This window comes from Tympanuchus pallidicinctus, unplaced genomic scaffold (genome assembly GCF_026119805.1).
Source record: "Tympanuchus pallidicinctus isolate F22 unplaced genomic scaffold, pur_lepc_1.0 scaffold29, whole genome shotgun sequence".
Classification (NCBI taxonomy): domain Eukaryota; kingdom Metazoa; phylum Chordata; class Aves; order Galliformes; family Phasianidae; genus Tympanuchus; species Tympanuchus pallidicinctus.
Genome location: NW_026294746.1, coordinates 795,865 through 821,985, shown reverse-complemented (window position 1 = coordinate 821,985; position 26,121 = coordinate 795,865). Strand labels below are relative to the sequence as shown.

Below are 26,121 nucleotides of genomic sequence, written 5' to 3'. Positions count from 1 at the left end.
GCGGCCGAGCTCCGCGTCCCGGGAAGGGCGGGAGGCGGCCGGGACGAGCTCCGCGGCGGCGGCTCCGAGCGCCCGCGGCGGCAGAGCGGCGGCTCCGGCTCCGCGCCCCGCTCCGCCCCCGCCTCCTCCCCGCGCAACTTCCCAAAGCCGCGGCCCCCCGCCCCGCGGGTGCGCGCACACGCGCGGGCGCGCCGAGCCGAACCCGACCGCGCCGCACCGCGCCCGCAGGGGCCCCGCGCCACCCCGCCGCCCATGGGGCGCGCAACCTCCGCGGGCGCGCAGCTGCCCCGCCGCCGCTGAGGGCACCGAGCGCCGGCTGCGCGGGCGCGGGGCGGCCCCCGGGCATGCCCGCACCGCTGGGCGCCGCCTGCCCCGCCGCTGAGCGCCGCCGCGGGCGCGGGGCGGCGCGCACGGATGGAGAGCTGAGGCGGTGAGCCCCGCCGGGCCGGGCCGGGCCGGCGCCGGGAGACGTGACCATGTGGATACAACGGCTCCCGGGAAGCAGGTAGGGCAGGACGGTGCGCGCCGCTCCGCGGGAACGGCGGCGGTGGGGCTCCGGACTTCCATCGCGAACTTGTTCGGGCGGGGAGCGGCGGCGGGCGCGAATCGATCGCGCCCGGAGACTCGGAGGGAAACGCTCGGGGAGCCGCCGCTCGCCTCCCTTCCCGGCTCCTTTCGTCGCCCCGTTACGTGAGATGGATCGTCCGCTTTTCTTTGCCCGTTCCCTGTGATCTGGCGGCTCCCGGACGGGCTGCCCCACCGCCCGGCTCTGCTCCCGGAGAAGCGAGGGGCCGGGGCACCCCGGACGCGTACGTCGCCCACGGACGGACGGATGTGTTTTGTAGATTAATCGAGAATTGCAAAGCGGAGGAGACGGAGGCAAAGTGTTATGTAACGCATTTTCATTACCGCCGCGAAGTCATCTGAGCCGAAATCTTGTTATTTTCGTGGCATTGTGTTTGGAGAGCGCTACTTACCCAGCCCCTGCCCTCTCCTTGCATGTCTGTCCTTAAAGCTGCAGGAATACCGATTTTTGTTTATTTTGACCGTGTTTCGGTAGAATACATTTAAAGCGGCAGTGTGTGAAGCACGTAAGGGTAAGGAAAGGGACGCTGCTGTGCGAGGTGCGCAGCTTTCTTTTCCCCCCAACCCCATTTTGTATCTGAGAAGTCCCATTCGGAACAATCGAGCGGTGGCGTGGGGCGCGGGTCAGGCAGCGCTGCCTCCGCGGAGCTCCCGGTGTGTGCAGCTCTCAGCAGCACTGGGCTGTGCTTCCCAGGCATGCAGAGCATCCCACTGCCCCACACAAGACTATGGGGGTTGGGATACACAGCGTTCCCCGGGGAGTGAGACCGGGAGCTCTGCGTGGCTGTGGGATGGACACACGGATGGATGGATGGGTGGGTGGGTGGGTGGATGGATGGATGGATGGATGGAGCAGCCCTGCGCAGCACCTCGAGGGCCTCTCACCCTCCTGCTGCTCCCAGGGGTCCCTCAGAGCTGGAGCTCAGCAGGGTGCCCCGCTCGCTGTTGGGATGGGTGATGCCAAGGGTGCTTCTGCACAGCCCTTTGGAGTCGCTGGAGGCTTTGGCACTGGGCTCGAGCTTCGGATTTAAAGCCCTGGGAGGTGAAACTTGAGCTCAGATTTTCTTTCTGTGCTGAAGAATCGGGAGAGGCCATTGGGTTCTGTTGTACATCTGTGTTTGCCGTCGGTTGTGTGCTGGCTTTTATCTGCTACAGGCAGTGCTGTCCTGTGCACCCACAGCCGTGGGCACAGCGGCCCCAACCCCATCCCCATGGCTGTGCCCCTGCTGTGGGCTGGGGCTGCGGGTGGGGATGCACTGCATGGGGAAGGATGGGGAGTCTGAAGCTCTGCTGTGACCTTAGGAGCAGCTCCTGGGCGAAGCACCTGAGACGCTTTTCAGGGTGCCTCCCAGTTTGGATTTCTTTTGTGGAAGATGAATAGAGCGGTGGAACCGGAGGGCTGTTTCCAGGGCTGGAGCCGGCAGAAGACTGTAATCTTAGAAATAGAGGACGCCCTCTGCTTTTTTATTTTTTGAGGAGTTTAGCCTTGGAAATGGGAGCTGCCGGCTGCTTCTCTGCTCCAATTGCCCGGTGAATTGCTTTGCTGCGTGCCCTGGATCCTCGCTACCAGCCTGTCCTCCGCACCACCCCGTCAGCCTGCAGTCCCTCCGTGTTTTATTTTTAATAAGAGATAACTTTCCTGCTAACCTTGCCTGCTGCTCCCGCTTCTCTCTAACTCTAATTGCTCCTGGCTTTATTTCTGACATTTCCCATGCCATTTCCCCTCATTTTCTCAAAGACAACCAGAAAAATAGCTTCGAGAGGAGCAGCAGACCTTGCCAGAGCTTGCTTCACTGTGTGCTGGATGGCACCGGGAGATGCTGCTGTGTGTGCTGCTCCTTCTGTATCGGATTCCTTCTGCCCCAGGGCAGTGGCAGCTCCATGACCTTGCAGACGAGCCGTGCTCTCTTAAGCTGAGCAAAGCAAGACCTTCAGACCCCCATGCTGAAAATCCTTCTTTCCTTGCTTTCACCTACGGGAACTTTGCACAGAGCTGCGAGCAGGCTGGGTTCACAGCCTTACAGCTCAGCTCTGGGTCCGCTTTGCCCAGGGGTGGGGGTGGCTGGGGGCCGTCTGCTGGCCCTGGAGCACACCCAGCAGCTGTGTGTGCATTGGGCTGTGTGGGTGCGTGCGTGCGGTGGGTGACGGCTGTGTGCCTGCTGACTCTCCTCCCATAGCTACAACTCTCCTATTTTAAACGATACGCCACGGTTTTTACAGCGTTCCGCTCCCGAGTGATTTGCAGCACGAGCAAAAAATATCGTTGGCCGTTTCTTCCTGATTGTATAAAGCAACTCATTAAAAGCACACATCCCTCTATGTTTGCGCCGAGGGAACTTTACGGGCCCGATCGTTCCTGCCAAAGCAAACATTTCCCGTGAATTCCACTCATCAGGTTCACGCTGTCAGATGTGGATGCAGCCGCACGTCAAAGATGCAAGCCTCGCAGTCTGGGAAGTAATGAGAGCAGCGAGCTGTGGGAGTTAATGGCCTCCACCGAGGAGCCCTTACTCATCCCGCAGCCACGCAGGGCTGAGCCGGCTGCTCCCGGGCGCAGTGATGGCCACGGAAATTCAGCCGGTGCCACCGGCTCTTGGCAGCCGCGGTGACGCTGGGATGAAGGCGCCGTTACGCAGCGCTCCGCACCTCGGCAGCAGTGGCTGCGCCGACGCTCAGCGGCCTCTTCTGGAGCGTGGGTCACGGTGACAGCACTGCCGGGGCCTGGATGGGGCTGAACCGTGGCTCACCTCAAGCCGGGCTCCGTGGGGTTGCAGCAGGGCAGGTTGTGGGGCTGGGATGTGGGGACGTGTCCGTGTGCCCCCAGCAGCTCCACCTGCGTCACCGCCGGTTGTGCCTCCGTTGTCATGTGGGTCCATGGGATGTGTGAAGCTGCTGCCCATCTGCTCGAGGCGTTCGGATGCTGCAGCCTGGGCTCGCTTTATGTAACAGTCATCTGCCAAAAATAAGGAATTGCTGAATTTTCTTCGGTGCGTAGAGTGTGGACTGAAAGTAGAGCGAGGTGCAGGGCGGCTCTGGGGGCGGCCCCATAGCCTGGTTCTTACCTGTCCTCATCCGAAAGGGCTCCCAGCACTGCTGCTTCGTATTTATAGCTCTGTGTGTGTACACAGGTTGACAGGGAGAGCTGCTACACAACAACTCTATAGGGTGTGAATAATCTGTGACTCCAGACACGTCTGAGGTTCATTATGAAAATATATGCGTGCTTAAGCCTTTAAAGATAGCTAATAGGGAGAGGACTGTGAGGAGGGATTAAGGCATCAGGATGCTGAGCTGGAGGAGCGGGAGCTGGGGCTGCACCTGGGGGCCGTGTCCATCGCTCTCATTAAGTGCTGGTGATGAGGGATTGGGCTGTGGTGATTCAGGCCCAGCGTGGTTTGGGTTTGGGACCAGAAGCTCTTCCATTGGGAGCTCCTTGCAGCCAAGTGTGTTGGGAGGAGGGGGCAGGCGGCAGCCTTGTCAGTGCTTTCCCATCCTCCTTCCAAATAGCGGCTGTTCCTTTCTTCAGGATGAGCCATTCACCATCGGGATGATTTCTTTCTCTTGAATAACACCCAAATCCGGACCTGAACTGCCTCTTCAAAAATGGAATTAAGGCTGATGTGAATATTTCCTCTGGCTCTTCTTACCGGGACCTGCAACTCCAGTCTTTGATAGCTTACATAATTTCCTGTGATGGAGATGTACTTCATCTAATTTCACTTTGAAATACATTGATTAAATCAGAACTGCTGGGAGATTTAAACTGAGCCTCTGTGGCCTGAACTTAACTGTGGGAGGTTTACCTACCTTTATCCTTCAACATTAATTTGGTTTTGCGAGGATTCTTCATGAAATGAGGTTCTGTCTGGCACGGAACTGCTGCTGCTCTCTGGTTTTATCAATTCCTCTCTCCGGCCTTAACAGCCCACAATGAAACCTTTCTGTGGCATCGAAGTGTGGGGTTGGGTGCTGGTGGTGCTCCAGCCATGGGGCCACGCTGCCTTGTGCTTTCCCTGCCCCAGTCCAGGATATGGGGCTGGAGCTCTCCCCTAGCTCTCTCCCATCTTTGCTTTCCAAGCTTCAGCTCCAGGACGTGACCCCAAGCACGGGAGGATGCCGCTCTTCTTCAAGTGATTCAGCCTTTCTGGTACCAAGCAATGGCGATAAAAGAAGCAGACATCAGGGTTGGCTGGAGATGGATGTGCAGTTCATGGAAATCAGCACCTCCAGGCACTGCCTGCCCAAGAGCACGGCCCTGCGCTCTGCTGGCTGTGGGGGAGAAGAAAGTGCATGGACTTCAGCTGGGAGAAACATGAAAACGAAGCTCATTGCTCACGGAAGGCTGCATTCTCAGCTCTGATGCAGGGAGAGGCAGAGCCCATGCTGTGAATTTACTGCTGGCCCGGGTCAGGATGAGGCGAGCAGCACTGAGCTCGGTGAAGCTTTCCTTCTGCTGAGCGGATGGGAGCGTTGCAAATCCCGCAGCGCTCCGGGTTCATTTCTCAACATAAAGACTGAGTAAAAGCTGCCTCGAGAATAACATGTAGTCAGAGAGTGGGAACATGTTTCCTTCAAGAGAAACACAAGCGTGGACCTTGGAGACGGAACAACCAGAGCTTGTCAGCGCTCACATGCCCTAATGTGGGAGAAGCCAGGGGACCACCGTGTGCACGGCCCAGAGCACTGCGAGCAGCCGTGCTCCTTGCAGTGCTTTGCAGAGCATCGGTGCTGTCTCTCACCATCTTTCTGGCTCTACATCCGTCCTGCAGCGCCCTGGGACGCCCAGGAGAATCTCTCCTTGATAAACGCCCCAGCGGTGCTTTACGGCTCTATAAATAGGGAATGGGAATCGCATAATGGTGGCATCCTGGCTGTACATAAAGCCATTGTGGCTCCGTGTGGGAGAGCTGATGGATTGCTGCTCACAAGACAACACTTACGGCTCTCGAGAGCTAACAGTGCTAATTTATGTTGTCAGCAGAACACGCGGCGCCGGCATGGCAGAAGGGGCCGGGGGGATCCCCAGGGTTTGTCAGAGCCTTGGGCCGTCCCCGCATCGCTGCCTCCAGGGACGTGGCCCCTCTAATTGCCACCATCCATACGTGACCTCGGCTGTGCTCCCGCGCTGCGATAGCATCTCCCTGCCTCGTCTGCGGGACTTAAGTAATGAAGCGGTAGTTAATTGACATGGATTAGGACATCCACTTAAGCGCCCAATGAGACGTCAGTGATTGATGCCGGGCAGCTCGTGGCTGCGTTCCCTCCCCCACCTCGGACATCACCGGGCTCTGCTTTTTTCCTGCAGAAGCCCAAAGCTTTGGGAGCAGCTCTGCATGCCCCGAGCTCCAGCTGAGCCTGGAGTGGCTTTGCATTAAATAAAGAAGCGCTGCAATCTCAGATGTTGGCATGCATCATCTTCCAAAGAGCTCCTGAGAAGAATAAACTCGTTTTCTACAAGTAGTTGCCTTTCATAGGTTTTCTTATTAAGTTTTCCTTGAGAAGATTGAACATATTATTCATCATTTTGTTTCTTGGTTTTCTAAGAGGCTCTCTACTCTTTTTGCATCCTCTCAAGTGAAATATTCAGAATTTCCTCTGCCAGAGTGGCCCATTCTCTGGCAAATTGAACGTTGCTCATTGTGATGGATGAGGACGGAACCATTTGTTCTGGGAGCTGTGTGCGGGATGTGCTGTGCAGGATGGGATCCCTGCAGGAAGGGATGCAATCCCAGCCCCCTCCCTGCGCACACCATTGGCACACGGATGCAGTGCTGGCACCCAGCTCAGCCTGCTGCACTGCACGCTTCTAATTAATCCTTTCTGTCTTCAGGTGTGAATAACTTTTGGCTGAGGTTGCTCTTTCTGAGCGTTGATGCTGAGGGATGAGAGTTTCATCTTCTTTTCTTTTTTAATGAAGTGTTTCCCCTGGAGTTCCGCTCCTGTAGGACATCAGCAGCAAAGGAGGAATTATGGGGTGACTTGGGCTGAGCACGGTTGGGGCCGGCCCACGAGCAGCATGGAAAGCAGAGATGTTGCAGGAGACAGCACATATGGCAGAGCTTTACCCAGGGGATGAGCAAAGTCTTTTTGTCACCGCCGATCTGCCAGGCTGGGACCTCCATCTCCTTTGAAGATAACGCTCTGCAAAGTTTAATCTCTCTTGCAGAAATGAGATGCGAGGCGCAGCGCTCTCTGACTCACTGGCAATCATCCCCCAGAGCCGTGTGCCCAGCAGCCACACCGGGCCCTGCTGGGTGACTCAGCTCCCCTATGGGGCTGCGCTGCCAGCTGTGCTGCCCGCCGAGCTGCTCCTCCCCTGGGAAGAGAAACGGTTCGGAGCTAAAAGGGGATTTAAACCTCTGTATGAAGGGATCAAGAGCCTTTGCCCTGGATTTCGTTCTTGCTTTCTATTTCTATTCCTTTTGCTTTCTATTTTGGTTTTTGCTTTTTTTCTTCAGCTTTCCGGTCTGTTCCCTGTTTCCCATTAAGCACACCCGGCCCCAAGCTTCCCCAGCAGCTGATGGCCCCGGTGCTCAGCCCTGGCCAATTTGTGCTCCCAGCACACGCCAGGATCCTTTTGCTTTTGCTTCCTCCCAGCTCTCAGATCGACATTTCTTACCTTCAAAGCGCGCTTGGCTTCTTCTATTTTTTACTGTATTTCTTGCTCCTTGAAAGCTATCTGTCTGCTTCCTTTGAGTAGCTTGATTTCTCTCATCTTCTCCATTTCTGTAGCAGTTATTGGGTCTTTTGAAATCCTTTACCCTTTCCCTTTATTCGTTTCCCTGTACAACTGCCGAGGTTCCATGACAGACGGAGCATCCATGTGTTCGTGGAGCTGCCTGGGACTTCCCATGAGGAGAGCCAGGGCTGGATCTCAGTTACAGCGATGTGAATTGATAGGACAGGAGGGAACGGCTTTAAATTGCTCCAGGAAAGGGTCGGGTTGGATTTTAGGAAACATTTCCAAAAGAGCAGTAATGGATTGGCACGGGCTGCCCGGGGGAGCAGTGGGATCACATCCATGTTCAAGAATCGTGGAGATGTGGTGGTGGTGGTGATTGGTGGGCATGGTTAGGATGGATTGATGGTTGGATGTGATGGCCTTAGAGGTCTTCTCCAGCCTAACGATGCTGTGGTTCTATGAACAGAGATAACACCATCCGTGGGCACTGTGCTGGTGATGCTGCCCAGCTCAGCTGCGTTTCCCAACATCAGGTTGATCGCCCTGGCTGTAGGATGGGGATGAAGGAGGTGGCACTCGAGAGGATTCAGGGCTCGTTTTCCTTCCCGGGACACCAGAGCTCCTTGGGGGATCATCATTACGAACCACATTAGAAGATGCTCTTGACTCAGGTTTTGTCACAGCGATAGCATCCTCTGTTATGTGGGATATCTCAGCAGGCAGCGCTGTGAACTGCGATGCGCCGTTCCCGTGCAGTCGTATTGTGGTACAGCAGTATAATGAACCCGTTTTAATTATTTTGTTTTAAAACTCGTTAAGCTGCTACTTAATGCACACTGAGCCGACTTATCTTATTTTTTTAGATCAAAGTGTTTCCCGTGTATGCTGTAATGATGCGCCTGAGCACATTAATTCAGAAAACAAGATAAGCACTGAGTTTTTTCATGGGGAAGCCATGGGTTCTGGCAGTCCTGAGCTGGGCTCGTGCAGCCCGTGGGCATTGTGAGGGCTGCTTTGGCATCAGAATGTCAGAAGTGATAACAGTTCATGCTGTGATTTTGTGGAAGGCCCTTCAGGGTGTGGGGAGGGTCTGCGCCTTCCTGGGAGTGGGTTTTGGGGGAGAAAAACCTGCTTTGTTCATGGATGGATTCCACAGGGGATAAGCGGAAAAAGGAGAAAGTTCCCAAGCAAAGCAGGGATATGACTTCGTTCTTTGTGACTGCGGGGAAATGCAATTCCTCTGTCAGCCTGTGCTGGGAACAAGGGGGGTCACGGTGTGGGGGCCCTGGGCTGCTGCCCCCTGTTAGTGCTGGGGTCTGGTCTGGTGGGACAGGGCCTGCAGCTGAACTCCGCTGTCCTTATTTATGCTTCCCTGCATCAGGGATAAGCTGTGAGCTGATGGGTTTAGTGCCCCGTGCAATCCCTTCCTTTCAGCAGCCCCATTCTGTAAATACACTTTTGGAAGGGGGGTGCCCAGCTCTCAGGGCAGTGGCAGAAAGGGCAGCTCTCTGGATTCTTCATTTTTCATGCAGACTGGAGCTTGAGATCGTGACTTTTCTGGAAGATTTTTTGCAAATGGTGCTGGGAGAAACTTGCCAGTCGGTTGCATCTGAATTGCAGGCTCTTGCTGCTGCCCGATCCCCAACGCTGCCGCAAAATCCCCGGGGGGGAAGAGGGAGATAAATGGGAGACAGGTGCAGGTTCGAGCCTGAAAGCCAGCTCTCACAGCCACCCTTTGTGCAGGCGGGACAGACGGCGAGTGTTGCTGCGGGCAGCGCGATGAAATGCCCTTCTGTCGGCTAAATGCGCGCTGTGTTCGGCCGCTGCTCAGTGCTGCTGGCACAGCCTGGGCGCCGCGGCTGCCAGGTCAGCCCTGGGTGTGTGCGCACCTCAGGTGGGCTGGGCACCACCGGGGCCCTTTCCCTGCGCTGGCTCTGTCGGTCCTGCAGGTCTTTGGGAGGCTCCGGCTCTTCCCAGGGCAGCCGCCCCACGCACGGGTGCCGCGTGAGCTGTGGCTGGGCGCTTTGTGGAGCAGCAGCAGGTGGATAACCGAGCTCAGGTTTGACGCAGCAATCTGCTGAAGACGTTTCCCTGCCTGAAGGCACGCGCTGCCTTCCTGGGCTTCTCCTCCGCCCGCCCCCGGTGCTTTTCAAATCCTATCTGAAATAATCCCACGCGAGCGGGTAAAACAGCCCATAACAGATGCTGTGTCCTTGTCAGAGCAAGTCAGGCTGTGCCGGAGATCTGTGGTGCTGCTTGTTATCTGTGTGTGCCACGCAGGGTGCTCCCAGCAAGGGGATACCAGGCACCCTGCGTCCCATCAGCATCCATTAGAACGTACACAGGGATGCTGGGCACCCAGATCCCACCAGCATCCATCGCAGTGTGCGTGGGGATGGTGAGCAGAATGCGTCCCATTGGCATTCATTGGAATGTACGTGGGATGCTGAGCACCCTGCATCCCACCAGCATCCGTGGCAATGTGCACGGGGATGTTGGGCGCCCCACATCAACATAACCCCAACCCATTGGCATCCATTGGAATGTTTGAAAACGGGCTGAGATTGAAACCCAGGCTGAGAGTTTGGCTCTGCTTTGGCACAGACCAGGTGTGTGGCTGCTGTGGCACAGATCTGCTCATGCCTTTGCAGCGTGCATGGCTTATGCCCGCTCGGACTGTTTGTGGGGTTTTTGCTCTTGCTGGTGTGGCTCTGCAAGACCACGCTGCTCCTTGCGGGGTGTTGGCATGGTCTTGCATTGGGACAGCGTGCATTTGGGTGCAGGCAGCACCTCGGGTTCGGGCTCGACCTTTCCGTGTGCTGGAAGGACAGGACCCAAACGTACGAACAGACGGGGCTGCAGCACTGCTGAGCCAGATCTGCTCCCTGACAGCCTTGGCAGGGGCTGCGCTACAGGATCAGCATATTGGAGATACCGCTGGGTATTAATTATGCCTTCCCCACTCGCCGCTATTCAAATGTTAAAATTATTTATTTGCAGCTGGGTGAGCTGAAGACAGTCACAGGAGTGCTGTGGATGGGAGCAGCTCTGCTGCTGCCTGGCACTGCGGGAGCACTGGGATGCCAGGGCAGCATTAATCCCCCCGCGCTGGTCCTGGACAAGCAGGGTTATCTGCTGGTCCCCAGCTTGGCAATGGGCTTTGGGCTGCTTCACCCTCTGCCTCATTTTCTGTTGTCATAAATCCTCTCCCTTTGACCACACGAGGTGTTGTCAGTTTAATTAACTTGCAGGGAGAGAGGGGGGAGCAAAGGAACTCAGGAACTGTTTAAATACCACTTTTATTAGTAGGTAATCCTAAAGCTCAGTTCTGTAACAGAGAGAGGTGGTGATGAGGTGCATTTAATTTACCTGGGTGCTGCTGAGCCGGCTGCTGCACCTGAATACCCGGTCCTGGCATTCCAGACCTTGGCAGCTGATTTCTCACATTGATGATCACCTTGCAGGAACTCATGCCCTGGGCAGAGGTTGGGTGCACTGTGATGTCCTACAGAGCCACGCAGTGGCCCAGCACAGTGCTGCTCCACACGGCCCCCCAGATCCCACAGTGTCATCCATCCCTATTATCCACACGTGGGAATTTGCTGCTCTCCCCCTCCCAGCCCATCCGAGGGGCGTTTGGCCCCAGAATGCAATGGCGATGCTTTATTTCCATGGCAATGGCTCTGTAGCTTTGAAGCGAAGGACGGTCGCTGCGCTGCAGGTATGGTGCAGAAACATGGGGCTGGAAGGAGGCAGCTGTGGCCAAGGACCTGCTGCTTTCCCCTTGCTCCAGCGTGAAAGTCAGCCCTGAGGTGCAGCAGCATTTCTCCTTGCAAACCCAGGGAGTTCTGTCAGTATTCCCGTGGTGCTCTGAGCTCTGGTGTAGGACACAGAGCCCGCAGGCAGCGATGCTCCTCCCGCACCAATGCTCGTGGTTCCCATCACACAGACATGAAGGTGCTGTGCCCAGCCTGGAGCAGCCAGCATCACCCATCTCAGCCCTGCCGTTCCTGCTGGGAATGGTTCTGTCTCTGTTCCGCCCGCTGTTTGGAGATGTAAAGTGCTCCGTTCGTAAATCATCCAAACAAGGACATAACCTTGATTCCCTGTGCAATACCAATACATTACCTAACATGAGGCATGAAATGGAAGAATGGTTCCATTTGTATAATCCTGCGTTAAAAATCAGCCTATTCTGCATTTACTGCCTCCTGTGAAGAGTCTCCACAGTCATGGGAGAAGGGGGCTGGTTTTGGAGAGCAAACATCGCCGTGTGAGAGGATGCGAATCAGCGCCTCTGCTGCTCTGCCCTTTAGAGTCACACTCGAGTGCGTCTTTTGAGGCTTCCCTGAAATGGGTTATTTGCCAATGGCTTGCAAGCTGCTGACAATTTGTATTTTGCAATTTGTCAAAGCCTCTCCATGGCCCTGATCCTGGTTAATTGCTTTGACAGATGACCAAATTCAGGGATTTCCAGCACGCGGTGCTCAGCCTGGTGATACAGCTGTTGGATTAACCCATGTCCCATGGCACCACGCAACCCCGTGGGCTGTGGGACTGAGAGCTGCAGCACTGCAGAGGGTTTTGTCCCTGCACTGCTGTGCCCTTCCTGCAGGATCCGTGAATGTCATTGGCACCTGGAGAGAACGGGCAGCAGCACACTTTGCCTTGAGGCAGTGTGAGATGCTTTCCCTTCGTGGCGTGGCTTGGACCTGGGTTTGCCACACTATTTCACATAGTGATGAGGGAGATGTGAGAACAGAGGAGGTAATGGCAGAGCAGAGAGAATCTTAGAGGAGAGGTTCTTCTGTGCTTGGAGATTGCCAGTTAACAAAGTGCTCTTAGTGCTCTTGGGCTCCTGGCAGTAGCTGAGGCTCCATCCATGGGCAGGGAACCAGCGTGGCCTCGGTGTTCCCAGGGGGAGAGATGGGCAGAGCCCTGTGGGAGTGACACCTCTGCTGTGGGCATGACAGCATCACTGGGGTGATGTCACTGAGATGCAAAGCATGGAGAGATCAGGCCTGTGCAGCTCCTCAAGTGAAGCTGCGTCTGAAGTGCCAGCCTCCCTGATCTTCAAAGCAGAGAGCTGCATTGGAGAGGATTTGGAAAAGGATTTTCATACGGGGAGGACAGATCACACGAAGCAGCGGGTCTGGCAGAAATGCTCCCAGTGCCTTCAGCTCAGGTATCTCCATCACCCTGCAAACAAATCACCTCTGCCCAGCAAGGCGCTTGGAGCTGAAAGACACGAAATCCCCACGATGAGGCTGTGCTGCAGCAGGTGCTCCATGGGATGCTCTGGGATGCTGGAGGACGCCTTGAGCACCGTGCTCATGGCCAGGGCTGTGCTGTGGTGTTGGCGTGGGCTGTGACGAGCTCAGCTTAAAATGCAAAACGTGCCGGCTTCTCCCCCTCGCTCCGCTGTGCCTCCGACCGAGGGATTTAATCTCACTGGCGGAAATTTATGGCTGATGTCTGAGTTGGCCCTTTCCAAAAGAGCAGGGGGGAAAGGGAGGGAAAACAAATGACTAAATATTTATGTGTTTTTATTTCTGCTGGGAAATTAAACCCTGGCTCATGGTCCCTTTTAACTTGCTCTATTTCCACGCTGCTGGAGCAAGGTGGGGGCTGCTGCTGGGGTCCCACCCCCGTGGTCCCTGTGCATGCAATCACTGTAATTACCTGGGCAGTTGCATTGAAATCAGCCAGCAACTCTTGTAGCTGTCAGTGGGGGTGTGTAAATATTTGTGGGAGTTTTTCTTGCTGGATGAAAATAAGGCCTTCGTACAGCCGTTAACCCACGGGAGGAGTTGGTTGTACGTGGGCAGGAAGGTTCCTAGGCAAGGAGGGCAATAAAGGGTTTCCATCACTTCAAATCTTCCTGCTGCTCTGCTCTTTTCCTGACTGAATTTCCAAGTTTAGTTGGGCTTCCCTCACCCCACAAGAAAGAGCCTTAATTCCCCATACTTTCCCCTCCATCCTTTGCAGTGGGAAAAATAGTTGAGGCTGGGCAGGGGCTCGTGGATAACCAAAATCCCAGTTTTGCCCCCTGGGTCCCTGTGGAGTCGCAGCTGTGGCTGCACTGAGCACTGACTGCTGTGGCACTGAGGGCACTGCTGTTCCTTGGCCTCTGCTTGCTGCCTGGCAGCGCAGCTCAAGTGGTTGGAGGAGGATTTTGTGCCATTTGATGCATCAGCAAAGATCGTTCATCCTCTGAGTCGCGCCGGCAGCCCGCAGAGCAGCGACTTGCAGCTCCTGGGGTGAGCAGGGATGTGCAGCCGGCTGTGAGAGGGGCACAGGGGCACAGAGCTCCTGAGTTTCAGCACGCCCATGGCACGGGGCTTTCATGGAGTAGCTCGTGTTGGAGCGGTGCCATTATGGATCTCTGGGGCAGACGTGGCCCTGCTGCCCGGGCTGCCCCGTGTTTTGTCACCTCTGGCACCTGCAGGACGTGGGGTTTGGAGCTTTGGGGCGGCGATCCGCAGTCCCCCCTCCTGCTATGGGGTCAGGGAAAGGGGCTGCTCCCAACAGAGCCCCGGGACCCTGCAGCCTCCAGCACTGCCGCATCCCCAGCGCCGCTCTGCGCGCATCGCCTGCGTTGCCTTGGCGACGGCAACTCCCACACGCTGCTATTTATTCTGAAGGACACTTTCTCTTCTGTTGTTGCAAAGCCCTCCAAAGATCGTGTGGCGTGGCACACCAAATCCCAGAGGGGTAACCGTGCTCTCAGCTCCTGCCCAGCGGACTCCTCCTGAGGCCCTGCCAGCCCATGGGGTGCCCAGGAGGATGCTGGGGGGGTGGCAGCACCTCGGTGGCATTGCTCAAAGCCAGACCGAGCCCTGGGCAGCGAGGGTGGGAGGAGGAATGTCCCTGTCTGTGCTTGGGTATGGTGTTTCTGCTGTGACCCACACGATGCCCAGGGTTGCACGCTGTGTCTGCTCCCAGCTGCAGGGCAGCACTGAAATGGTGCTTGGGTTGGAGCTGAGCCCTGTGAGCTCAGCTTGGGAATGTTGTCAGCAAGCAGGAGAAAATGGGAAGAGAAATCTGCCTTTGTCCATGAGCCACCAACCCCGAGTACCAGGGAGTGATATTTTGTCTTTGAGAAGCTCAGAGACAACAGCAGGGCCGTAGCGACAGCTGAGTTTGGGCTGGTTGCGTTTTCCTTCTCCTCCTTTGGCAGTTATTAATAAAAGTGCCTCATTTGCACTGCTTCCTTCCTCGTGGAGGAGCGGGCAGGCAGCGAGGCGTGCTGCTGTGTGTGTTCACGACCAAGCGCTGTGCTGGGGCTGCCTGCACCTCCCCTTCCTCACAGGGAGAAATTTCAGCTCGGATGGAGAGTTGGGCAGAGGCTAAAATGGAGCGTGACGCCCGCTGGAGTGACAGCGTGGCTGTGAGTATTGCTAAGGTGAACCTGCTCTGAATGCTCTCTGGGTACCCGGACGCCTGACTTCTCACTTCTCTGAGCTGCTGACGTGCAGCATGTGGGGATGATCTCTGTTCCAAAATCTGGTTGCTTCCACATTGTGGGTCAGTGTGCAGCTCAGCTCTCGACGCCTCGCACCGTGAAGCCGGCACAGGAGGGCAGATACCCCTGGTTCCCTTTCCAAACCTGTGGCACCCATTCCTGGGGACAAGGTGCCACCAACACAGAGGGCACCTTTGGTGCTGCGCTCTGAGAAATGCACCAACGATGCATTTGTTCCTGTGTTGTATTTTTATTTTTATTTTTTCGCATCTTGAAATTCTTCCTCCCCCAGCCTGAACTATTTTGGTTTATGTCGTCTGTTTCTGGCTCTTCCCTTTCTCCTTCTGCACTCTTTCCGTGCATCGCCTTTTTCCTCCCCAAAATAAATGCTGTTATGCTTTGGGAAAAGAAAAAAAAAAGCCAATTAGGGAGAGAGAGAAAAAAAAAAAGATGCTTTGAACAGAAAAAGACTGCGCCTCAGAGTATCCAGGTCATCTCCATTGGCTTCATTTGCTCACGCACGGAGGGAGTATACAAATTCTTCTGTCAACCAGATGCACATTTTGTGGTGCTACCAATGGCTTTACGGGGTGCAGCGCTGCGGAGGATTAGTCTATTTAGGCATATAAAGCTCTCATTAACTCCTGCTGAGTCCGACAAAAGTCTTTCTTGTGTAAATGCTGAATAAAATGAAGTAAAGATTTTCGGGCCTTGGCCTAATGATTTTTTTTTTTCTTTCTGGGAAAAAAGAAAGAAGCAGGAAAAAAACCCAACCCTGCGTACTTCAGGTGTTTTCTCGCAGTGAAGCACTGCGCTTCACATGAGCTGACATCACAGGGGGAGACACGAGTTAGAGCAGAGCTTTACAAGGCGAGATGCAACCGGAGAAGAAAGAGAGATTTGACATGAAATAGCGGTGGCACTTTACATCAAAGCAAAATTTGAAATAATTAACCTGCCGACAGTTCAGCGTGGTTCCCATTTGATCTGCAGCGAGGGCGCAGCTCAACGGCTGCTCATCATTCCGTGCTCGGGGCTTTGCTCCTTGCACACGGTGGGGCTCGGTGCTGCGTGCCCAGCCTGCACCCGGCGAGAGCGAGGGCTGCTTTCGAGTCACGGCGACCTGATTAATGACAAGTGGGTTACGCATGGCGAAGCGAGCGTACTGTGCTCCCGTGTGCTGGCTCACTGAGCGCTTGGTGAGGGAGCCCTGAAATGAGGGAGGGCTGCATCCCCTGGGTCAGCTCTCCTGGCTGCTCCTGATGCAGATGGAGGGATGGAAGGATGCCCGTGGATGTTCTTCTTGCATGCAGCCTTGGCTTTGATGTCGCTTTGGTGTCTGTGCCCTCGCCACGTGGGCAGCAGGAAGGGGAGCAGGTGGCCGGAGCGTCCTGCGATGCCATTTTGGGGAGGTGGGAGCATCCCATCCCAGTGCTGAGAGGGTTGGGAGTGTCAGGGTCAGATGAGTGCTGCTCCGCAGCTTGTGGAAGGGGTTGGTCGTGCTGCCTGCGCTCTCCTGCTTTCTAACATGCTCTGTGTCTGCCCGCAGGTCAGGTTGCCCGCTAGGAAGCCATGCTTGGATGTTGATAGCCATGTTCCACCTCGCCATGGACCTTGCCAGCTGCGAGCCCATCGGGACGCGTCTCTCTCCACGGTCGGCACAGCGGCACAGACTGCCCCGTGGTGTGCTGTGGAGCACAGGGGGCAGCGAGGAGCCCCGCCGCCCCAGCCCCCCCTGGCCCTGTGCCCCCCGTGCCCGTCGCCCACCCCCCGTCCCCCTGCCCCGCGCCAGGCGACAGCTGCGAGGCCGCGGCTTTGCTCCACGTGATGGGCGGCCCACGGCTCTGCCCGAGGTCATCGTCTGGGGCCCCACGGGTGAGGAGGACTCCCTGGAGAGCAGCACGCTGCCCAGCATCTTCACCACCGCCGCCACCACCACCGTCACCACCACCGCCGCCGCCACCACCGCCGCCACCACCGTTGCCACCGTGCCAACCCCCAGCAGCCCGGCTCCCACGCCTGGCATCGAGGAGCCCCGCGGCCGTCCCAGCACTTCTGAGCCAGCTGCCGGCCACAGCAGTGGTGGAAAGGACGCGCGTCCACCCCGTGGCCTGGGGGACACAGCAGGTACCAGGCAGGCACCGAGCGCCGCGCTCACCCACGGGGTCCTGTGCCGTGGTTCTGGGGATGCTCGAGTTTGGTCTGGTGGTTGGGGTAGTTTGTCCGTCGGTTGGAGTGGTTTGTTCGTCATCTGAGGTGGTTTATCCTTAAGTTGTGGTGGTTTGTCCTTTGGTTGGAGCAGTTGGTCCATCGGTTGGAGTGATTTGTCCATTGGTTGGGGTCGTTTATCTTCCAGGTTGTGCTGTTTGGCAGTTAGAGTGGTTTGTTCATCGGCTGGGGTGGTTTGTCCATGGGTTGGTGCCGTTGATCCATGAGTTGGATTGGCTTGTCCATCAGTTGTGGTGCTTTATCCATTGGTTGGAGTGGTTTGTCTTGCAGTTGTCGTGGTTCGTCTTGTGGTTGTTGTGGTTGGGGTGTTTTTTTTCCTGCAGTCCCAGCTCCTCTGTGTATGCCAGGGCCTTTGGGCACATCACCACGCAGATGCTCTGCTCGGCTCTGGCTCCATCCTGAAACGGCCCAGGGTAGTGGTTGAGATGCCAGGGGTTGATGTGCTGAAGAGCACAGCCGAGTGCAGCCCTTGGTGGAGGCTCACTGGGGTGGGTGGCAAATCAGCATCCAGAGGAGGCTGTCACTGGGTGCTGTGGCATGGGCTCCCACTGCCCAGCTTTGAGATAAGGGCGTGATTTCAAATGAGTGCTTGGGAAAAAAATGGAAGCTCTGAATCATCACTTTCATCTGAGACATTTTCTAGCAGCTTGCTGTATTCTTCCTATTATCAGTATACATCCACAAACCATCTTCCGTAATCAAATTTAGTGCAGCACTCAGTTACTGTAATACTTTCCACCAGCACGATTTGCTGCATGGACATGGATGAGAAAGCAGGTTCCCATTTATTTCAAATTATATTTGTTATTACCAATATTAAACTGTGGGATACTGTTGTACAGTTTACAGAGCATATTCATTGTGCATTGACTGCTTTTAGCCCACAGTGATTTTCTAGTGAAAACGAAAAGGAATTTTATGATCTAATCTTAATCCCAATGAATTTATCTAGCAAGGAGTGACACTGAGGTTGGTTTTTCCCTAACTTAAATAAATCATTTATAGCGGTGAAAAGCTCCCAACCTACACAACCTTGGGAAAAACGCATTAGAATCAGCTGGCTTAATTAGCATCAGCAACGATTCCTGAGGTTTTGGAGGTTTTGGTGGAGGCTTTGGGAGCAGGGTGTGATGTGTTTCGTCCCCTATCAGATGTGCTGCTTTGTGGACATCGCTGTGCTGATGCTGGGATGCTGAGGAGCACAGCAGCCCCCAGCCCCGGCCCTGGGGAGAGAGGGAGGGAGCTCCTGTGGGATCAGAGCTTTCATTAATGATCTCCTTTCTGCCGTGTGGTGGATACTGAAGGCTAAAGGCTTTGTCTGCTGGTTGGAGCGGGTGCTAAAGGCTAAAGGCTGCCTTGATCTCAGCCTGTCCAGCCTAGATTGAAAAGTGCCTGAGCTCCACGTTTGCTTTTGCTGCCATCATCCGTGTCGAGCAGCCAGGAGACCTCCAGCCCACGCTGCTATCAGCTAACACTGCTGTGGGATGATGGATCCCACTGCTGCCTGCTTCCCCTTGGGCAGGGAATGGCAGGAGGGAGCTGCAGGGCACAGGAAGCGTTGGGGGTCACCTTCAACCCCATGTCAAGTGACCAGCTGTGCCTTGACGCCTGTTTCTCCTTCCACTGCTCAGTTACATAAGCAGCAGCGGCTGGAAGTATTTGTTCTCTGCCTGGGAAAACATATGGTTACAAATGAGGATTAGGTAACTTGTTTGTGCTCCCGCTTTGCCTCGGCCAGCGTCACAGATAGGCCAACATCACAGGATGCTCCCTGCAGATAGGTGACGTTGGAGCAGCCCCAAGGAGGGGATGTGAGCACCCATCCCGGGTTGTGATGGCACTGTGGGTGCCGTCCCTTTGGCTCCCGGTGCAGCCGACGTAGCATCAATTGGTTGGACAAGCAGTGAACGCAATCTCACTCAGGTCTTCCTCCTCTCACCCCACTCCTGCTTGGTGAAGGGGAAAAAAAGGAGACAGGAGCCATTTATCTGTGACTCACCGACAGAAAAACAAGGCTAAAAATTCCCGTGGAACGGCAAATATCCTGCTTAGGAGGAGAAAGACAGACAAGTGATTGCTTCTAGCATCCAAAAGAAAAGAGCAAAATGGGGCGTGCGGCTCTGCTGGTGGTGGGTGTTGGCGTGCAAGGGTTTCTGTTTTGTTTTTTTGCAGCGAGTAAACTGACAATCAGGTGTGTTTATCCCAGTGCCACCTATGTCTGCTCAGCGCCTGGCAAGAGTGCTGATGGCAGTCAGATGGGGCCTCAATATGTTCACCCAGGCGTAGTTTATGCTTATGCTTTTCAAAAATGTGCTTCCTTTTTTCGGGGGCTGTCAGATCCATTTTACGACGGAGCATGGAAGGAGAGAAATAATTAAAACTCCGGAGTGCTGGAGAGGTAAAGGTTGTAGGGCCGCTGTGCTCCCGGCACGGCTCAGCCAAAGGGGTGAATCAGGGACTGCTGAAATCTGGGCACTGAAGCTCTCCTGTCTGTGTGATTAGAAAAAAAAAAGAAAAAAAAGCCATCTTTAATTAAACCTTTAAGTGCTTTATAAGGCAGAAGACTTTATGTGCCGTCTGCTGCTCCTAATGGTTATTTGATGGCCGGTATGCAATGGATTTGGCATCATGTGCTGTGAGCAGCGTGCTCAGAACAGGGCTTGTGGGCAGAGCTGGGGACCCCAGTGTGGCTGTGGGGCTGTGGGTGCTGCCCTGTGCTGTGCTGCCCGCAGTGTGGTGTGGGCAAAATCTGCCCTGCTGGGGGTGAAGCAGGAGGGATGGAAGAGGGGCTGCTGGATGCGCCGAGATAGCATCTGCTGAAGGCTTCAAAGGAATTAATTAAAGATAAAATGCCTTTAAAACCCTGGGCAGCTGGAATGGAGCTGCCGCTTTGATGCGCTGTGCAGGGTGGGAGCTCGGCCCTTCGGGGCAGCTGTGGAGGGGCTGAGTGCCCTCCCATGGGTCACAGTGCGGATCCTGCTGTGCTGCTGGCCACGCTGCTGCCCAGGGAGGTGATGCAGGGTGCTGAGCTTTGCCCTGCATGCAGTGCGTGGTGCTCAGGGCTGGCGCAGATGGGCGCTCCTCTTCTCCCATCCCGTCTCAGCCGCAGGTGGGAAGCCCATCGATCCTGTGGGATTACTGAGCTTTCAATTCAAATCTCTCCTCAAAACCTAAAAGAGCTTCTGCCAAGCTGGAAGCGAGGCCGCGTTTCATCTCAATTTGTCAGACAGCCCTCTCTGCACGACAGGAGGACTTGTTGGGCACTCAGTGGGGCTGGGCAGTGCCATGGGCAGAGCAGCAAGATCCATCGCATCGTGTCATTGCTGGGGAAGCGTGGCATGTGTGTCCCAGCTGACAGCACACCCAGCCTCCCACACATGGCCAGCACGGGGTCTGCATTCCCTTTTGTCACAGGGGAGGTGCAAGGGCTGCTGCTGTCCTGGGAAGTTCCCAAAGGAGGCTGCATGGCTTCCCTGAAGGATGGAGGAGCTGGGAGGAGGAGGAGGCTGCCTCTCGAAGCAAGAAGAGAGCGTGGTGCGAGCTGAGCTCTCTCTGCCTGTTGTTTTCCCCAGGATCAGCAGATGCTATGTGCACGCCCGCCCTCGCCCACGTGTGTCTAAATGAGCCAGGAACGCTCCTCTTCTGCTCTCAGGAATATTTATTGCTTGGTGCTATTTGCTGTAACACCTGAGCAGATAAGTCCTGGTGCCTTTAGCGTAAGCCTCCAGGATCTTCTTTCTTGGCAAGGAGATTTCTGAGCAGCAGCAGCACTGGGATATTCTTCCCCTTTCAGCAGCCGAACCCCAAATATCAGGCGGTTTCCAGGAACCTTGGCTTTTTGTTGCTGAAGAGCTGCATGCTAGCTTCAGATTATTGGTGCTCCCCAGGCGGGGTTTCAGAGCTGATCTCAGGGATTTCACAGCGCAGCGTCACACAGGGGCCATGGATGGAGCACTGCACTCCCCTGGGCAGTGGGGACCCCCAGAGCCCCCACGCCATGTGAGGACAAAAACACAGAGGCTCTGCTGAAGGTGTCAGCAGGGCAGACCCATTTCCCAGTGCATCAGGTCAACCCTTGTGTTTCCTGTAGATTAGTTTTCATAAAAGCCGTTCAGCAGCACTGTGGTTAGCATTAGGACAAAATCCTGCTGATCCCCCCTGGGAAGAGGCCGTTTGTAACTGTGATTGCTGCAGAACGCCCATGCTGTGCTCCCCATTGAACGTTTCTGTCCAGCAGCAGGTTTATGGGCTGCACGAGGCTTCCAGCATCAGATCCCTCCTGCCTTGGCACCAGCTCCAGCTTGCAGCTGAGTTTTGCCCGCTGGGGCTCAGGCAAGGAACCATCCCAATGCCATTGGTGGCTTCTGAGCAGTGAGCACTCCTTTGCTCCTGCAGGTGTTGGAGGCAGCAGGCTCAAGGTTGCAGAACACAGCGTGAGCACTGCCTGATGTGAGCTGAATGCCAGCAGTGCTGTGCTGGGCTGGTGACTCTGGCTTCTGGCTCCTGCACGGGCTTGGATGCTTTCGTGGTAGCTGTGGAAATGACCTAGAAGGTTATTTTGGCTGGGGAATAATTCCCACAGGCACCAACTCCATCTGTGTTTTCATCCTTTCCCTCTGTAAGCTCTTCACCTCTTGAGCCCATTCCTTTCATTGCTGACAGTGTGCTGGGGATGTGCCCTGCTGCCCGGAAGCGACGCTCTTATTGATAAGCAAGAGGCTGCAGGGCCAACCGTGCATGTCTAATTGCAATCAAGCATTCCTCCCAGCTCACCCCAGGACCCAATGGCCACACCGTGCCAGCAGGCTCCTCAGCCAGCCTGCCCCCATCCAAGCACTCAAGCAGGAATCACCCATGAAAAAGATCCAGGTGGCAGAGCTCCCATAGGCAACCGCCTGCAGGAAGATGCTGGGGTGCAGAATTGCAGCCCTCCTGGCTGGGACGTTGCAGGTATTTGGAGCAGATGTTGTTTTTCTGCCTCGAACGGTAACTCAAGATTGTACTCTGCAAAACAAAATGAAGCTGTTTCTTCTTTCTTAATTTCATGCAGCTTAGAGGCCCTGATGAGGGTCTTCAAAGAGCTGAGGCTCGTGGCTGTTTTTATTGGGAAAATGAAAAATATGGTCTCCCTAACCAGTGCTGTTGAAAGAAAGGCCTTGGGGGATAGAGGTTCTCTTTGTTTTTAATTAAGAGCTTATATCTCCTGCTTGCTGCCACTGCGCACTTCTGCGGGAGCGAGACACGAGTCTCGAATGGATTTTCTCATGGAATTAATTCTGTCGATGCAGAGCTGTCCAGGAGCTGTTGCAAAAGGTGGACAGAAAGGCCAAAATTCGGTGCTTTCATCTTGGTGGCAAATAGATGGTATTTAACATACAAAATAAAAGCCTTAGCATTTGCTTGCTTTGAGAAGATTGGATTTTTTCCTCTCTCTCGGCTGGGAGAATTCGGAATCACGTTTTACGGTCGGCTGCAGCTCTCCTGCCTGAACAGACAAGTCCATCCTTGCTGCCCACGTGGGTGCTAATGGTGGGTGTCCATAAGCTGGTGGGCCTCGTTCTGCCTAGCAAGGAGCATAAAGTCAGCAGTCCAGAGCACTCCAGGCACAGATGCTGACCGATGCCCACGGGGCGGCTGTGGCTGTGAGCTGCAACTACAGGACAATGCTGGGATATGGCAGTGCCAACTCGGTGCTGCACAATGAGCGGTTCCAGGTGGGAGAGGTGCTCAGCAGGATGGAAAAACCCAGCAATATTTCAGCGTTTCCAAGGGTTCAAAGAGTGCCTTTGAAGAGCTTTCCCTCCTGGCATGCGACACATTAAATTCTGCTGCACTAGCAGAAGCGCGGGGGTTTGGACACACTTTCAATTCCATTAAATACTTCTCCTGTAATTACCCTCCAGTTAAATGGTCACTGCGTCAAATTTACTAGTAAAAGCCTTGTAACAGTGGAGTGCTTGCAGTCCCCTTGCCGGGAGCAGGTATCAGCACTGTGTGCAGCTGCAGCTGCCCGCTCAGCGCTCGCCGGGCTCTTCCTGATGATCAGTGCACAATTAAGCAACCACCTGCATCTGTAACGAGCTGGGGGCAGGCCTCTGCCATGCAAAATCAGGGGACTTTGGGGCTGACCCGGCTGCAGTGCTGAGCGCCTCCAGGATTACTTGAGACAGAGGAATAGAAAACGTGAAAGAAGTGAGCAAGGGCCTGGCTGCCTGCTTGGGACCATGGTTAAGGTTGGAGATGACTTCTGAGATCGTCAGCCATCGACCCATGCCCACCGTGTTCACTCACACAATCGTAGCCTCATTAAGGTTGGAGAAGACCTCTAGGACCCTCAGGTCCAACCGTCACCCCATGCCCACCAAAAACTGTTGCTCACATCGGCTGGAGGAGGAGCGTGCGTTCCCTCGGCACCTCTCACAGCCAGCAGCATGCTGCTAATTTCTCTATATGAGCTATTGATCGGATCCTCCAGGTCCCTTTCCTCCAGACAGATTGGTTTCCTATGGCTGTGTTTAAAATACCGCTCTGCTCCTGGTGGCCCTTCTCTCTATCATCTCGCTGCTGTCCCCCTGGTGTCCCTTATGGGATGTTCCCGTGTCCCAGCACGTCCCATCCATTAACACCTCATCTTGCAGATTGGATATTCTTCATCGATTTTGCTTCGTGCCGTTCTGTATATTTCTTTGAAGGCTGGGAAGAAAGGAATTTATATGTTTACAAAGTAAGAACAAAGACAGATTACTCCTTATCCTGGCAGGTATTGCTGTAGGGCTTCCCAGGAAGTCACCGCAGCCAGCTGTGGGCCTCATCTACAGCACTGCTTTTGGAGGAAATGCTCCCCATCCCCTTGAAATCTTCCTAGACCTCAGTGCAGAATTCATGTGCAACACAAAGGAACTATGCTAGTGCATATGGCAGCTGATGTATGTGCCACAGTCTGCAATTATCCAGCTCTTCTTGAAGCCCGTGCGTCCTCCTTGGAAGAGCTGCCGTCCTTCCCCAGCTCTGCTCTGCTGTGCTCGGGGTGCTACAAGCACGAGCTCTGATCACAGCACTGGGCTCTCCCTCACCCCCCGGCTCCCACCATCATCGAGGTCTGCGTTCCAAAGCTGCTCCTGTTTTCAAAGGCGTCGGGCACTGGGTTGCACGGACTTTATTTTTAGAGCTTTTCCTTTTATCTTTCCCGGCGGTGTCCCACTGGGAGCTGCTCCAAGAGCACTGTGAGCACTGTGACTGCGCTGTGCTGGGCTGTGCTGGGCTCTTGCTGCTCCTGACCCCAGCGCAGTGTGGGGTGGCACAGTGTGAGGGTGGCACGGTGCACGATGTGGGGCTGCTCCTGCACCCTGGGAACACCTTGGCTGTGCGTTGGGCTCCGGTGGCCGATTCCGCACCCCTCGCTTTGCTTTGACAGCTGCCGTTGCCAAGTGCTCTCCAGAGGAACCTTGTCACAGTTTGTTTGAGCCAATTGAAGTGTAATTGGGAGTAAATGAAGGAAATGGGTCATTTGTGAAATAGGTGCTTGAGTCAAGGGAGGAAAATAACCCTGACTCATCCCTCCGGGGATCCGTCCCCACTGGGATGTGGTGAATGGCCTCCCCAGGGGGAGCGCGGTGCGGTGTGTGGCCCTGGGACATGGGGTGGGTACAGGGGATGTGTTTGTGCCCCTTCAACGTGCTGCTTCCCCCGTGTTTGGTGAGCAGCTGCTGGAGTGGATCAGCAGCGCATCCTGCTCCGTGCTCAGGCTCTTCTGCGCTCCCCCACATCGCGTCCTCTGGCAAAGCACAGGGAGCAGTGCAAGTGAATCTCCATCCAAAAGCACCCTGCCTTCAGTTTTTATTGTTTTGCACTTTTGCTGTTCTTTATACCAGCATCTCTCAGCTTGTGGCTGAAACCCTCACATCTGTTTGTTTCGGAGGCACTGAGCAGAGCTGAGCTCCAAGAGGTGCAAAAGGCAGCCCCAGGCCATGCAACCCTGGGCTGGCAATCTGCTCCACACTGATGCCCCATTCAGGTGCAAGGGCAGTGTTGTCCATCACTTTGCATTGGGTTGCACGCTGCAACAGGACTGGATTGGGTCCATGCTGCAGCACTGGCAGTGAGGGCAGTAAGAACAAGGGAGTGGTGGCTCTCCAGCAGTGATAACAGGCATGATGCTGGCTGTGCCCCTGCGGATGGATGTGGCTCTTTCTCACTCCTGCTCGGGTCAGCAGCACTTCTGGGCAGTCAGCATCTCTTCAGCAGTGTGTGGGCTAAACGGGCTCTGAGCATCTGTGTGCCTTAGGGAGGTGGCTCTGCCCCAGGAGTGGGGCTGGATCCGATCGACTTCTGCATGGATGGGGTTTGTCAGCAGTGGGGATGTGTGCAAGGACCCTAAACCCCTGTGTGAGACTGAGCAGGGGGAAAACCAACCTCAGGAGAGCCAAAGCTTCCATCTCCCATCCTTTAAGAAGGCAGCAGAGCAGCACACAGCCGTGCGTGCAGCTGCCGGCTGGGGTTGCAGCGCCGCTGTGGCTCTGAAGCACCGCAGCACCAGCTGTGCCTGCATGCAGCTGCCTGGGACCCCTCCTGCGTGGGCAGCAGCAGTTCCCTCACCGCACACATTCACACCGAGCAGCAGCACTGTGTATGTATCACATAGATACCCAAAGCTGCTTGCTTTCCCGTCACGCTGGCATTTATTTATTTATTAAAAGCGTCACCCATCAGGAGCGCGCAACATCTGTTTGTGAGAAACTGCACATCCTTGGGCCACAGCCAGGAAAATCATTTCATTACGAGATTGCCACTGTACAGCGGCGCGGAATCACAAACATACTGTACATTGAGATGCTTTTGTTTCCAAACTGCTCATTAGGAATGATACACGAGCCAAAATTATACCCTGTGTAAGGTGAATTAGGAGAAAATGAGCCCAACCGACCTTCTTAAGTGAGCAGCAGTTAGTGCTGTAATTATTATCTCTGGTTAATCCCGCACCCACTGCAAGGCTGTGCTCAAGTTTCCTGTTCCATCCCAGAGGGTATGCATCTTCACATGGCTTCCGTTCTTCGTGCCTAATTCAGGCTGACAAGGAACATACTCGAGAGGGGAGGAAACAAGAGGCCCAGCTTAAAGATTGTTTTATGTAATGCAGGAGAGAGGACTGTGCTGCTGCTGC

At 55.1% G+C, this 26,121-nt stretch overlaps 1 protein-coding gene across 1 annotated transcript in view; it reads left to right on the top strand.

Moving 5' to 3' along the window:
• Positions 1 to 387: 387 nt before the first annotated feature.
• The window catches only part of AJAP1 (adherens junctions associated protein 1), a 37,041-nt gene continuing 11,307 nt past the window's right edge, over positions 388 to 26,121 (top strand). Inside the window, exons 1-2 of the mRNA XM_052691918.1 lie at positions 388 to 505; positions 16,282 to 16,859. Coding sequence (XP_052547878.1) covers positions 477 to 505; positions 16,282 to 16,859 — 607 coding nt within the window. The 5' untranslated portion in view covers positions 388 to 476. The remainder of the gene's footprint in view (positions 506 to 16,281; positions 16,860 to 26,121) is intronic.